We start from the raw sequence: 12,747 nt of genomic DNA on the forward strand, positions 1-12,747 counted from the left end.
ACAATAGCGTTCATTCTTTCTCAGCTCGCCGCCTTTTCGCTCGCTTTCTCTCTCTCTCTCTCGCGCGCGTGCTCTCTCTATTTATATATATATTTATTTATATATATATAATATATATATATATAATGTTGCACATAACCCAGTACTGGCTTAGTAATCTAGCTGTACAAAACATTATATATCGCTATTCTAGCATCTAGAGATTTGTCCTGTGAGGTTTGATGATCAATGAATGAGGTTCCGTAACATATGCTCGGGTCTTGTCATTTCTTGTTCTTTCTCTCGGTTATATTTATATATACTCTCCTCGGAAAAAAAAAGAACACTTGTATACTCGTTTTACACAGTGGAACAAACTCCCCATAAGAATATCCGTTATCTCGCGTTTCTAGTATCCTTCGTTAGATTTGTTCCAGTTCCGTCCGGCCAGGTGCACTCTACCATCGATGATCGTATCGATCACGACTCGCCTCTGTCTCCCTCTGACTCGCTTCTTATTGCGATTAAGTACATTAAAAAATACCGCGCTACTTCGCTCAGAATTAACCGGACCAAGCTATACATATATAGTGTATGTGTATGTGTGTATCTGTGTGTGTGCCTCGGTGAAGCCAAGTATTACTTTTTCATTTTTTTTATTGATTATTTTCCATTCGCGTTTCGTTTGCGTGTTACTTTTCAGCGTATCTCACACTTCGTCCCCTTTATGCCTCTTTCTTCACCGTTACGCTTTCGTCGTCGTAGTCGTCGCGATTTGCGCGTGGAAAAATTCTCTGTTTTAAGCGTCTAACGTGCTGTGCGCGTCTTACGAACGATCGCGACGAGAATCTACATCTTAAACACTTATTTATTATTTCTTTTTGTTTTTTTTTTTTTTACTTATTTTTCTGTTTACTTTATCTGTTTTGTCGCTCGCACGTTTCTCGCCTGTCCATCCTCGCTCGGCCTCCGCCAAGCCTCGACTCGAATATTCGTTTGTCAGTCCGCCTCTTCTTACGTGCCCAGCCGTGGGACACGCGGAGAACGCGCCGCGGCTCGATCGATCGGTGACGAAACCGCGGACGCGAGTCTCTTCCAGTAAAACAAACCGCTCCACGACGCTCGCGAGTCGTCGTACGTACGCGTTAAAATCGATCCGGAGACGAATATACGACACTGTGTCCTCCCTGTTGCGTTCCCCTCGATCGTTGCGCGTAACGAAAAAACAGAAGCGCGTGTTCCTAACGATGGGTACCGCGGACGTTTACGCGAATTCGCGTTCCCCTTTACGAACGCTATTAAAAAGAAACGAAGCTCTCGAACGCGGAACCGTCGACGCTGCATCAACGTGCACTTTAAATATTTCCTATATTTCCGCGTACTATTATGCGCACTCCGCACCCCTCCGCGCGCTTAAACGTACCGCGAATGCATAAACGGCCGCGGTCCATTAAACGGCGAAACGACTCTACGCTCTTCGATTCGATGCGACGAGAGAATACGCGTCTCGACGCTCGTGGTGTCGTGTATCCGTGCTCCGACGTCCTAACATCGTATTAAAATTCATCTGAGAAACATCATGAAAATATCGTGGTACAACGAAACACTTGCGATATTAACACTATAACAAGAGGTCCCCTCCCCGGGCGGGAGCCTCGCCTCCGTCGCCGGGAGGATCTCTAAAACGCGTTACAATATCCCGCCTGTCGGATCTCACGTCGAAACGGATAACGTGCGATCACAGCGGTACACGTCGTCGATCGTTTCATCCTCTTACATAAACAACAATAAAATCAATTCTTGCGCACGAGCTCGGATTGTACGAGTTCCCGCGATGGAGACCTCCTGAACACGCTTCGTAACATACAGCTACCCTCTCTCAGTTAACCTATAATCCTCTCCCGTGAAACGATCCGTCTCTCTTCTCTAAATCTCTTTCCTTCGTCTACATTTTTTCTGGTAATCATTCGCGGCGCTGTCTGCGTTACTCGACGCCAAGTCTTCCGTCGACAAGCTTGGTGCGCGGCTAACGCCTTAAATGGGGCATTGTGCTACTCGATTGGAGGGGGTGGGTTACGTGTAATCGCGTGTTCGCGTGTAGGTGTGTGTACGTGTGTACGGTGGACTGTGGTGGAGTACTTGTGTGGGACGGGTTCAGGATGGGGACGGGGAAGGCATTAAGAGTGTTACTCGATTATTTTATTAAGAGTAATTAAGCTTGACGCCTCGGAGGTAGGGTCCAAGCGTTCGGACCTGGCTGAGCGTGGGGGGCAGGACGTCACAGTTGCTGGTCCCTGCACGGTACCCAAATGTTCGGTCCTGATTGCTCGGCGATCACCTCCTTTACCTTCACGTAGATCTCCTCGGGCGTGTCGCCTTGCACCACGGCTGTAATTCAAACAACAATTTCTCCATCTCGAGTATCAGTTTAAGGAATGACCTGTTCACCGTCTCAATTGTGATCGATCACTGTCCGTCATTGACAAGTTACGTCGTCGTCTGGTACCACTTACCAGTAAAGTATTCTCCAAACTCTTGCTCCATCTTCAACGCTCGCTCGTACGTCTTTTTCGCTTGCTCCTCGGTCATCCTCTTGTTCATTTCTCTGCGAACCGCAAACGTCGTTAAATCGTATCTGCTCGCAAGTATTAGTAACAGGTAGTCGAAGAGAATCGCCACTTACGTAATCGACTCGACGGATTTCGGTTTAATGAAGATGGCGATCGGGTACAGCTGCGCCACTTGTAACCTCTTGATGGCGTTTCCGCTCACGTCGAGGATACAGTGCTTCCCCTGGATCGATCGATCGTTTTCATTCGTACACGCTTGCACAGTGAACTTAGCAATTGTTGCTTACCTTCTCAGCGACCTCTCGCACGGATGCCACGGACGTGCCGTAAAGATTGTCGTTGTACTGTCCGGCCTCGATGAACAAGTGGTTCTGAATGTCCCTCTCCATCTGTTCCCTGGATGCCACGAAATGATAGTCCCGTCCGTCCACCTCGTACTCTCTTCTACTCCTCGTTGTATCTACGGAAATCGAAAGAGGCGTTCGAACTTTTAAAACTCTCTCTACGACTGGTTTTACTAAATCGATCTGGTATCTCGTGCGTTTGACACTCGAATGGCTAAAGTTCGACTCACGTGGCACGCAGCTGCCGAATTTGTCGGGGAACTCCGAGATGAGGTCGTCGTTGATACGATCCTTGAGAGGACCGAGGATAATGACGGGTCGTGTGTACTGTATGGTGAGCTGCTGGACCGCCTCGTACGACAGCACGTTTTCTTCGCTGCCTGCAATTTTCGGTATCAGTACACTCGTGTCTCCAGTCTGGTCATAGGTGCTTGTGATAGAAAGCATTTTTTTTTATCTCTTTTCGTTTTTTAATTTTGTTATCCTCGGTTAGAATGTTTGCACTCTTTAAAAAAAAAAAACAGCTAGGGGAAACGAAAGTGTTTTCTTTTGTTTCCTCTCTCTCTTTCTCGACGTTGCAAGAAACGAGACTTCGTTCGATCGACATCTTTCTCATCTTTTACGAGAGAGAGAGAGAGAGAAACGTTTTCGATCGGAGGAAAAATCTGATTTTCTTTCGAATGGGTGTATATGTACACAGAAACGCGACCGAGAATTATTGCGTATTACAGTTGTTCACCTCGCTGTAGGTACGAGTCATGCTTTACCACCTGAGGAAGTCGAAGCGGGTGTAGGCGGAAGTAAAAGGGTCGTAAGCTCCCTAAAGTCTAGAAACTCGGGCGATCGAAGTGTACAGAGGTACGCATTGCATCGGTTACGGGACGGCTATGCTAATGTACTCGGTTGCTAAAGGGTTTTGTACTCGACAAGTCGACGCTACGTGGACGTAACATGATTTTAGTACGGTTACCAGATCGCGCCGCTTCTTATCGTCGACTTCGTGGCGCTTGCGAACGCTTGTTCCAACACCGCAGCGTGTTTCAAATTCGAACGATAAACTCCCGTATTCAAGAAGCGATGCGATCCCTCGTGATCTACACAAACTAACTGCGACTCTCGTTAGAATTCTACGTGAGTGTGATTAGTGTTAGAGATAAAACAAAAAAACAAAAAAAGGAAAACCGACAAACAGACAGACAAAGCACGTCGCGACTGTCCCAATTGCGCGAAGCGGCGTTTTATATCAGCGTTCGTAGATATTATGGGTGGGTGTCGGGCAACGAAAAAAAAAACAAAATAAGTAAACGTGAACAAAAAGAAAAACCAACAACAAAATAAGAAAGAAGAACAAAACAGAGAACAAAAAAGAAGAAGAGAATTGCGATTAAAAAAGGGCGGTCGTATCGATCGAAACCAGGTACGGTAGCGTGTTAGTAAAGAACCTATGTATACTGGTATCTGAATGGCTCATTCCGGTTTCCTTTTCTCTTTTTTCACACAATTCGACTCTCTTTTCTCGTGTATTTTGTTTGTGTCACTTACTAATCTCCTCATTATTCTCATCGTCCTCCTTTTCCAGATAAACTACCGTCAGTTCCTCCATATAAGGCAGTTCGACGCGATATAAAATTTCTCTACTCCCTGCGACGCAAGACAGATCTTGTTGTGAATCAGTCAAAAGAACGGAGGAAAAGGCGCGCGGATAGAAATGAAAACCGATGCCACGTGAAATCGCTTCGTGGCAACGGGCCGCGCGCTCGTGTTAGTCTCGATGAGGCGCGCTGGTCGTAGTTTTAATGAAAGCTTGGTGATGACGATTTAGTTTGTCGCGTGCCGTCGTCGCGTTTGCTCGCTTTTGGATCGGTACCAGGCGAACAAAAAAAAAAGAAAGAAAAAAAAACAACAAAAAAGGTGGAAGAAAAGAGCAATTTCTCGGTTGATTAACGATCGACACACCGTGGATGTTTATGCATTTATGGGGCAATATAACATGCTCGCTGTCCGGTGCATCATCCGTACGCACACCGTGATGCACGATGGTCGTTTCGCTGTCACTTCCAGGCATCGCGTTTGATGCATACGTACGGTCAGTGTTTTCGCGGTTCTAGGGGGGGATGACACGGGGAAGATCTAAGGCCGTCGTAAAACAAAATGAGACAGGAAAAAGAGAGTGGATATCATAGAGATGAAATGCTCGAAACGTGAATGAAACAAATCTCTATTTGCCAAATGGAAGCATACGTGCGCGCATAAACATCCGCGGTCTGACGAAAGGATCTTGCGACGTCCCCTAAACTCCCTTAAAATCTCCCCTCGGACAAAAGAAGAGGAAAAAGGAAGAAACAAAGAAGCGGATATAAAAAGAAAGAAAGAGATTCCACTACTGAAATTCCGCTAACTGAGTCGGATCGATTGCTCGGCTCGCGGTGTTCCTCTTCGAAGTCGCGCGAGGGTCGACGGAGCGTCGTTCAAAAATGACGACGCGCCGCGACAAAAGGACGCTGTCGAACAGTGCGCGCCCGTCCCGCGGTCGGATCGTTATATCGCGGTAATGAACGTGTGCTTTGTTAATTGACGCGACCGAGATGAAACGGGGAGAGACGAGGGATGGTGGTGGCTGGGCGTGGGTGACTCGATGGGGGACTCGGGGAATGAAAGGGCGACAGTGAGAAACGGGGACAGACAGAAAGATGCAAATATGTGGAGAACGGGTGAAACAGGGGGAGAGAAAAAGTGGTAAAGTGAAGAGAGAAAGAGATAGAAAGAGAGAGAGAGAGAGAGAGAGAGAGAGAGAGAGAGAGAGAGAGACAGAGAGACGTGATTACCTTCGGTGTTAGTGTCGTCCTGGGTGTAGCACAGCATGAATGCTAAAACATAACAAGTTCAATATTTCAGTATACGTTGCGTACTAATAAGCGGCCGTTAATAATTGCTAGGGATTAATTTCAAGCTTCAAGCACGAACAATCATCTCTCCCCTACCGTCGAGATTAGCTCGAGCTTTTCTGCGGTTTTCACTCGAGTCTTTCTGCGGTGTACGCGAGTTTCAGTCGCGTTTCGTTACGTTCCAATCGTTTCGTCGATGCTCCACTTTCACGACGATCTTTTAACGGCGCAACACAGTCAAATGAAATAAGAACGTCCTCGGGAGAGCGTATCGTTTCGCTGGGGGGAAAGGTTACGAGTTGGATACGCGTATCGAAGGGAAGTCGTTGCCAGGGAGTTAGAGAACAACCGTGCTTTTATGCACTGGGAATCGCGAGAGTAATTGGAATTCTAAGGACTACTTTGCCAGGTTCTGCAACAAGTCTAGCGAGTTGCTCCTGCCGTTGGTTACCGTCGTACGGGCTTTCTTCAGCAGAGATTTAGTCGGGGTTGTTTAGCATGGTATTTAAGTAAACTAACGATCTGGAACGAGCTTCTTCCAATGTACGGTAACGCAACCGCAAAAAAACGTGTACGAGCACCGTCGATAACTTTCGTTGGTCGCTATCGAGCAACACGTGCTGAAGAGATCTCTACAAGCGTTCGAGGGGCAGCTCTAACTCTACCGCGATCCATCCGATGGTTAGCCAGTTAGAGAATCGAGCGACGTGTCGCTGCTCGACTCGATTGCGATATGGTTAGTGATCAAACGTATGATGCGAGTGTATAAGTGCTTTGTGCAGGGATGAAGTTGCAGCGTGCCGAGCGCAAGCATAGAAGAGAATGCACGAAAGAAGAGACCACTCGATAAAGTGTAATTATATGTAGTTCATATATAGGGTCGCTGATATCGTTTCTGTTCATGTCTCGCTTCTTTTCATGTTTTTTTTTTCTTTTTTCTATTCGATCGATTAATTCGTTTTCGTTCGTCGCGAACGACGCGATGTGTAAAATCAAAGTAACGCGTGGTGCACGCGTGCGTGTATGTGTGTCGTGTTACAGAGTGACGTGTGATAGTATCTTGTTTCTTCGTGTTGAACTAACTTGGAATACTTACGTGTAGGATCGTTTTCGTTCTCGGGTGTCATGGGCGACCCTACACAAGCAGGCAAAAACAAAACACATGTCACGTTTTTACATGGTAAAAAACACAAAAGCTCAATCGGAAGTTGGGCGTATTCGTCGTACCTGTCACGGACTACTACTAAAGCGATATTCTTTTACTTGCCGACACACCTCTAAGCGAAACGGAAATTAAAACGAGGCTCCGCTTTTTATCCGTATTATCGAATCAATATCTCTCTCGATTCACCGGGACCTGCGCGCTCGATCACCTCCGGTTTAATTAGTGGGTTGGCATTGGTGCGTGTGTAACAAGAAAAATCTCTACGTTAACACCAATCAAGTCCAAAAAAAAAAAAAAAGTAACGAAATATTATATAAAAGGAACGACCAAACGTAACGGAGGGGGGCAAACAATCGATACTACGGAGGGGTTAAACGACTCCCACGACTGCGAGTCATACGAGAGCCGATTTCTACTGAGGTATCGTCGACGCACAACACTTCGATGGATCCACAAATGATACGTGTATAAAAAAAAAAAACGTAAAAAGAAAGTTGGTTTGGTACACAGATCATTACAAGGGAGAGTCTCAAGACACACGTGGAAGATACTAAATAATTGTAAATCCAGGTACACGAACTAGGTAATACGCAAAAAAGTATACATATATAAATATAATAGTGACTGAGAAATACGACGAGAATAAAAAAACAAATAAGTCACGTAATAAAACCACAATAGATAATATACGGGATCTGAACATGCACAGAACGTGCAGGATACGAATTCGACCATGTTTCGTGATACTCACGTTCCTGGTCCGAACCGTCCTCGGACTTGTCGTCTTTGCTCTTCATGAACGGGAACTTCCTGCTGAACGAGAAGTTCTTCTTTTTCCTGTCCAGCGTCGATTGCTGTGGAAAATTGACAATTCTCTCTCTCGTTAAGGGTAATCTGATCGACGCTCGAGCAGCTCGCCAAGTTTAATTGGCGATCGATCGAACGCGGCGCTCACCTTGTCGAGGATGACCGGCATATGGCCTTGGAACTTGACGGAACGATCCCTGGCGCGTTGCTTCCGCTCCCATCGTCTGCGCGAGGGTATTATGCCGAGGCCTTCCTCCTCGCCCTGAGGAGTCACTCTTCTGGCCTGCCACCATTCGTCGTCGCTGGCATTCGTCACGTGTAAGATTTCACCGTAACGGAATGCCAAACCGCGGCTCGGCAGCCCGTCGTCCTTGTTGGGATCGTAGTCGAACAGCGCTCTGATAACGAACAGAAATTCGTTCGTTCCATGATCTTCAACCTTCTCGATGGTTAGAATTCGAGAATTCGACACTTACCTAACGTAAAGCGATTTCTTTTGCGAGGTCCTCATGAGGGTGCCTGTCATCAAATTCTGCTGGGAGATCTGCTGTTTAAGATCATGGATCTTCGCCTCGAATCTGTTGTAGTCTTCGGGCTTGTACTGTACCACGATCGTCACTGTCTGCCCAGTGCCCTGAACATATCGCGAACATGTCGTAACGGTTCGTTAAGGGGGTTTTCCGGAAATGTTCGCGGATAAAGAAGGGATACATTGTGAACGTGGTGGTACCTTAAGAGCCGCGGCGGCCTCTTCGTGGGTGGCTGTCCGAAGATTGATGCCATTGACGCTGAGTATCTGATCGCCACGGCGCAGTTCACCGCTGAGATCGGCCGGACCTCCGGCTAGGATGAAGGAAATGAAAATCCCCTCGCCATCTTCGCCACCGACGATATTGAAACCCAGTCCGGAGGAGCCCTTGTTGAGCACGACCGTGCGTACCTCTCTGCAAAAGTGGCAAAGCGCGCCTCTTTAATTACGCCACGCTCCGCACGATTAGGCTAATTCGAGTTGATCTACGTTCATTGAGGATTCGTTTCAATTGGCGGCAATCTCGAAATTAAGTCGCAAGAATGCGCGCGTCGCGCCTTTGGTTTCATCGCGACAGTCGAAACTGTGCGACGCTGCTTTTTCCCCGGTTTAATCGTTAACGGAGAAAACGGTTCCACGGTAATGGATGAGCGCGACTCGTGGCTCATATCTCCGCTGGAGAGGGATGAAAGTTTTTTCATTAAGAGCTCACGTGGTATCGAGTTCTTAAACTATGTCACACAGGTCATTAATTGCTGGACGCCTCGTACAGCTTTAATTAAAGTCACCACGCCGGAAACACAAGCCTCGCTCGGCGATATAATTCTTCAAACGGGCATGATCGCGACAAAGCGTCGAGTGGAGCACGGCTCTTAATGAAATACTTTCGATCGCTGTAATTCTAACAACCGTTTCCGGTTGATTAATCGTTGATATCGTATTAAACGAAACAGAGTCCACGACTCTTGCGCAATTCTAAAAAGAAGAACAAAATCATTCGTTTTTATTACACACACGTTGTTCGACAAACTAAACATCCGTTTAGGAACGAATACGTTTCACACCACCAACGAGGACCAATAGAAAAGCGCTGTAATTAAGATCGAAAACGGATTAACCACGCATATCGGCCTACGCAACGATCGGTTCGTTCGATCAGCCGCTCGTGCTGGTTACCAGGCGTGTTCGTAGTTGGAAAACACAAAAAGGGAGGAAACACGAGAAATTCCTTGTCCGTGGACGAGTTCGAAAGCTCGGGCAGTTAATCACCAGACAGTGGGAATCGAGTTCCCGCGGGTCATAAAACTCGACACGAAATAGTTTGTACGACCGCGACCACAGCGTTCCTCCAGCTGGTGAACACGTTGCGCGGCTAGATTCTAAGGGGTGCGTGACACGTACTGGGGCTCGTTTGTCGATATCCCGTGTTCGAGGTACCAGCTATTGTAGGCACCGATGCGCGCGTTCCACATAGAGGATGATGTATACGGTAACAAACCGACGGAGCTTTCTAGACAACACAATTATTCCACATAGAAATCTAGGCAAAGAAATGAATCGATTATTCCCGACAGAAGATCGAACGATCGAACTAATAAATAGTTCGCTGGATTTAATCGCGTCGAGTTTAATTGAAATTCTTCAAGAGGGTTCTCTTCGATTCACCTTCGTGCTGTTAAGCCACGCCAATAGCCTCTGATTGCGATCGATAATCGTTCAATTACTCTTTAACTTCGTTTCTATAATTATCCTCTTGTTGCTTAAATAATTGCTCGCGCGAGGTATCTGCTTCCCTTCCAGAGCCTCCGAAAATGTTCCCGTCTCGTTCGCCGGCCGATTAAACGGCATTTAGCGAGTCGTACGGGTCAGCGAACACGTCTGTTCCAGTGTAGGAGCGTATTCTGAAGCGTCCTCGAGCCGCGTCAATCACAGGAGTTAACACGGGTAACCACGGTGTCTCGAGATTGCTGAGCCTGGTCGGGGGTGGGTGAGCGGATCTCTCGGGGTGCACCGCGGGACGCGCAACAGCGTGTACGACGCGCGCGTGACAGAACTCGTAGACGAGCGCAATTAACGCATTAATTAAGGCTTCCATTGAAATTCGACCGTTTCAGATTGGCTGCGCGCACCGCGCTGGAGCACGGCTGCCGCTGCCAAAGCATCCGAGGACTCGCGAAAACGGGCGCACGTGACGTCGTCGACGAGAGTCATCTTTGTGCACGGTTGAAGCTCTGATTTACGCGGAAGGCGGAACGCTGCGCTCGGCTGTCGACTGCGAGATTTTCTTGCCTCGCGACCACGGTATCGCGTGACAGATGCAATATGACAGCGGATGATACGTCTCGAGGCTCGTGGGGATCGGTGCGAAATAATCTGCATACGTATGAGCTGCTGTTTGGGACGATAGACGTTTAGAAGTGACGTGGAGAGGTAACGTTTCCGAGCTGCGTTTACATTACTTGTAGACAGATAGTTATTTAATTTCTTCGATCGCTTACTTAACAAATTGCGGATAGATAGATTCATTCGGTGGCAGGATACTTTGCATTGCTTCACTCTCGTGGCAGTAACGAAAATACGAGAATTCATAGTCATCGCGATGCGAAAGGTACGCCACGCCGCAACGCTGACAAAGTAATCCGTGAGATCGCAGGAATCGAGTTGGTAGCCGAAAAAATTCGTCGAGCCGAGTTTGCATATAGGGGACCTGTCAAAATTAGGTTTCGCGTAGGGATTGTCGGGATTCCAGCGACACGATCGTGGAATCCAGAGTATCAGCTCGACCGGGTCGAGGGTAGCCGGTAATTGGGTTCTGTAGACAGATAGTATTGCCGGAATTGGGTTGAGTGTTCCAGGCACGCTAGTGTCGCCCAACATAGATTCAAGATCGCTGATACCGTAACCTTAACAACGTCTACTCGTTCGCAACCGAATTCCAAATTACACTGCGAAACATCCAACCATCGCTAGTTACATTTTTCGGAACGTAAAGCTCACGATTTGCAACAGCACGCGCGACATACGAACGCGTTACCTTGCTCGAAATTGAACGAAGCGCGAGGCGCGATGCATCCAGAGCCACTCGACGCGCAAAGCTCCGCAACGGACACTTTGTAAATATTTCACCGTTAAATATCGCGGGACAGAAGCGGCCGCGTAATCGTAGCGCGAGCTGGTGCAGCCTCGAATCGCGCACGGGCAACTGAACAGCCTTAATTAAGCCTGTGCCGCGAAAATCTCGACGAACCGCGGATTTTCGCGTAACTCGAGGCGCGCGAGCTTCTGCGAGCTTCTGCGAGCCGCGACTAGCGGGCACGGGGGACGAAGGGGAACAAGCGCGGCTCCGGTGTCCTAATTAAGATTCCCGTAAAAAAATTCGAGCCCATTCAGAGGAACGGTTCATCGCTTATGAGTTGGCTGGCTGCTCGCTCTCGGCCCTGCGCTTCCACGGCTAGTTGAACTCCCGCGTCGGGAACCTGGATATTCACCTTTTCTACCACTCTAACTGCGCCGCACTACCTCAGGGGGAGGATTTTCATCCCTGAAAGGTTGATTTTCATTCCGTTCCAGAGGAGCCACTCGACGCACGGGCTTCTCGGTTGCGTTAACAAAGACCTCAAATTAGTGGTCGGCCGGTGCAGCTGCGTTTCCAGGGACTCCATTAAGGTCACGTCGCGGCGCACACGTCGGATAAACCGGAGGGACGACACGCTGCTACTCGGGGGATGCTGGATTTTAATCGTGAATTTAGAGGAGCCTCGCGATCGTTCGATGCTCGACGAGCATCGAGCGAACATTTCTCTTTCCTTCTAAAACCTGTGTTAGAGGAAACGAATCGTTCGACGCTCGATACCATCGCGATTGGGTTCGAACTGGAGATGTCATACAATTCGGCCATCGCGTCAAAACGGTGATTATTTTAAGATCGAGTCGAAGGGAACTAGAGAGAGAAACGGCTCGTGTAGAACCAGTGCGACTCGTTAACGATTATTCCATAGAGCAACTATATTTAGCCGGTACCACGGCAAAGCGCGAAATGTCAATACTTCGCGTGGCGCGCCATAGAATATTGCACAGTGAGACTCCGATACCGTTGAAACGTGGCCTACTCGAATGTCCTCTATATTTACCTTCTCTTCGTCTATCTATCGGCATATCAGTAGGGACGCGTCGAACAATCGAGCCCGTTCATGGAAAAATTGTTCGGTTAATATAGCTCGCGATGGTTGAACAATATATCGTGGCGCGCAAAAATCTGCTGCGATAAGAGAAGGAAAATAGGTGCATGTTTTGTACGCTGGTTCTACTTGAGAGAATACACTAGTCCACAAGAAGGTCGCAAGTTGACTCTTTACCGAGAGTTTATTGCGTCTGTCTTCGTAGCGTTGCAAATGGTATGCAGCCTCGAAGGAGCGATGTTTCATCGGAAGCACCCGCGAATCCAGCGAACCACGGTCACTGTCGCGGA

General features: G+C 47.9%; 1 protein-coding gene across 20 annotated transcripts in view; it reads right to left on the reverse strand.

The window, feature by feature from the left end:
• Nucleotides 1-2,165: 2,165 nt before the first annotated feature.
• The window catches only part of Dlg1 (MAGUK family member discs large 1), a 430,262-nt gene continuing 419,680 nt past the window's right edge, over nucleotides 2,166-12,747 (reverse strand). For 15 of the 20 annotated variants that reach the window (XM_076898648.1, XM_076898641.1, XM_076898639.1 and 12 more), the window contains 12 exons: nucleotides 8,481-8,694; nucleotides 8,227-8,384; nucleotides 7,899-8,148; nucleotides 7,695-7,797; nucleotides 6,875-6,913; nucleotides 5,719-5,760; nucleotides 4,436-4,534; nucleotides 3,124-3,273; nucleotides 2,837-3,009; nucleotides 2,663-2,772; nucleotides 2,493-2,584; nucleotides 2,166-2,367 (listed from right to left, as the gene is read on the reverse strand). In XM_076898648.1, the coding sequence (XP_076754763.1) occupies nucleotides 2,258-2,367; nucleotides 2,493-2,584; nucleotides 2,663-2,772; nucleotides 2,837-3,009; nucleotides 3,124-3,273; nucleotides 4,436-4,534; nucleotides 5,719-5,760; nucleotides 6,875-6,913; nucleotides 7,695-7,797; nucleotides 7,899-8,148; nucleotides 8,227-8,384; nucleotides 8,481-8,694 (1,540 nt within the window). In that variant the 3' untranslated portion in view covers nucleotides 2,166-2,257. The remainder of the gene's footprint in view (nucleotides 2,368-2,492; nucleotides 2,585-2,662; nucleotides 2,773-2,836; nucleotides 3,010-3,123; nucleotides 3,274-4,435; nucleotides 4,535-5,718; nucleotides 5,761-6,874; nucleotides 6,914-7,694; nucleotides 7,798-7,898; nucleotides 8,149-8,226; nucleotides 8,385-8,480; nucleotides 8,695-12,747) is intronic. The other 5 variants (XM_076898636.1, XM_076898644.1, XM_076898646.1 and 2 more) reach the window with 5 other exon arrangements.

This window comes from Xylocopa sonorina, chromosome 7, assembly GCF_050948175.1.
Source record: "Xylocopa sonorina isolate GNS202 chromosome 7, iyXylSono1_principal, whole genome shotgun sequence".
Classification (NCBI taxonomy): Eukaryota; Metazoa; Arthropoda; class Insecta; order Hymenoptera; family Apidae; genus Xylocopa; species Xylocopa sonorina.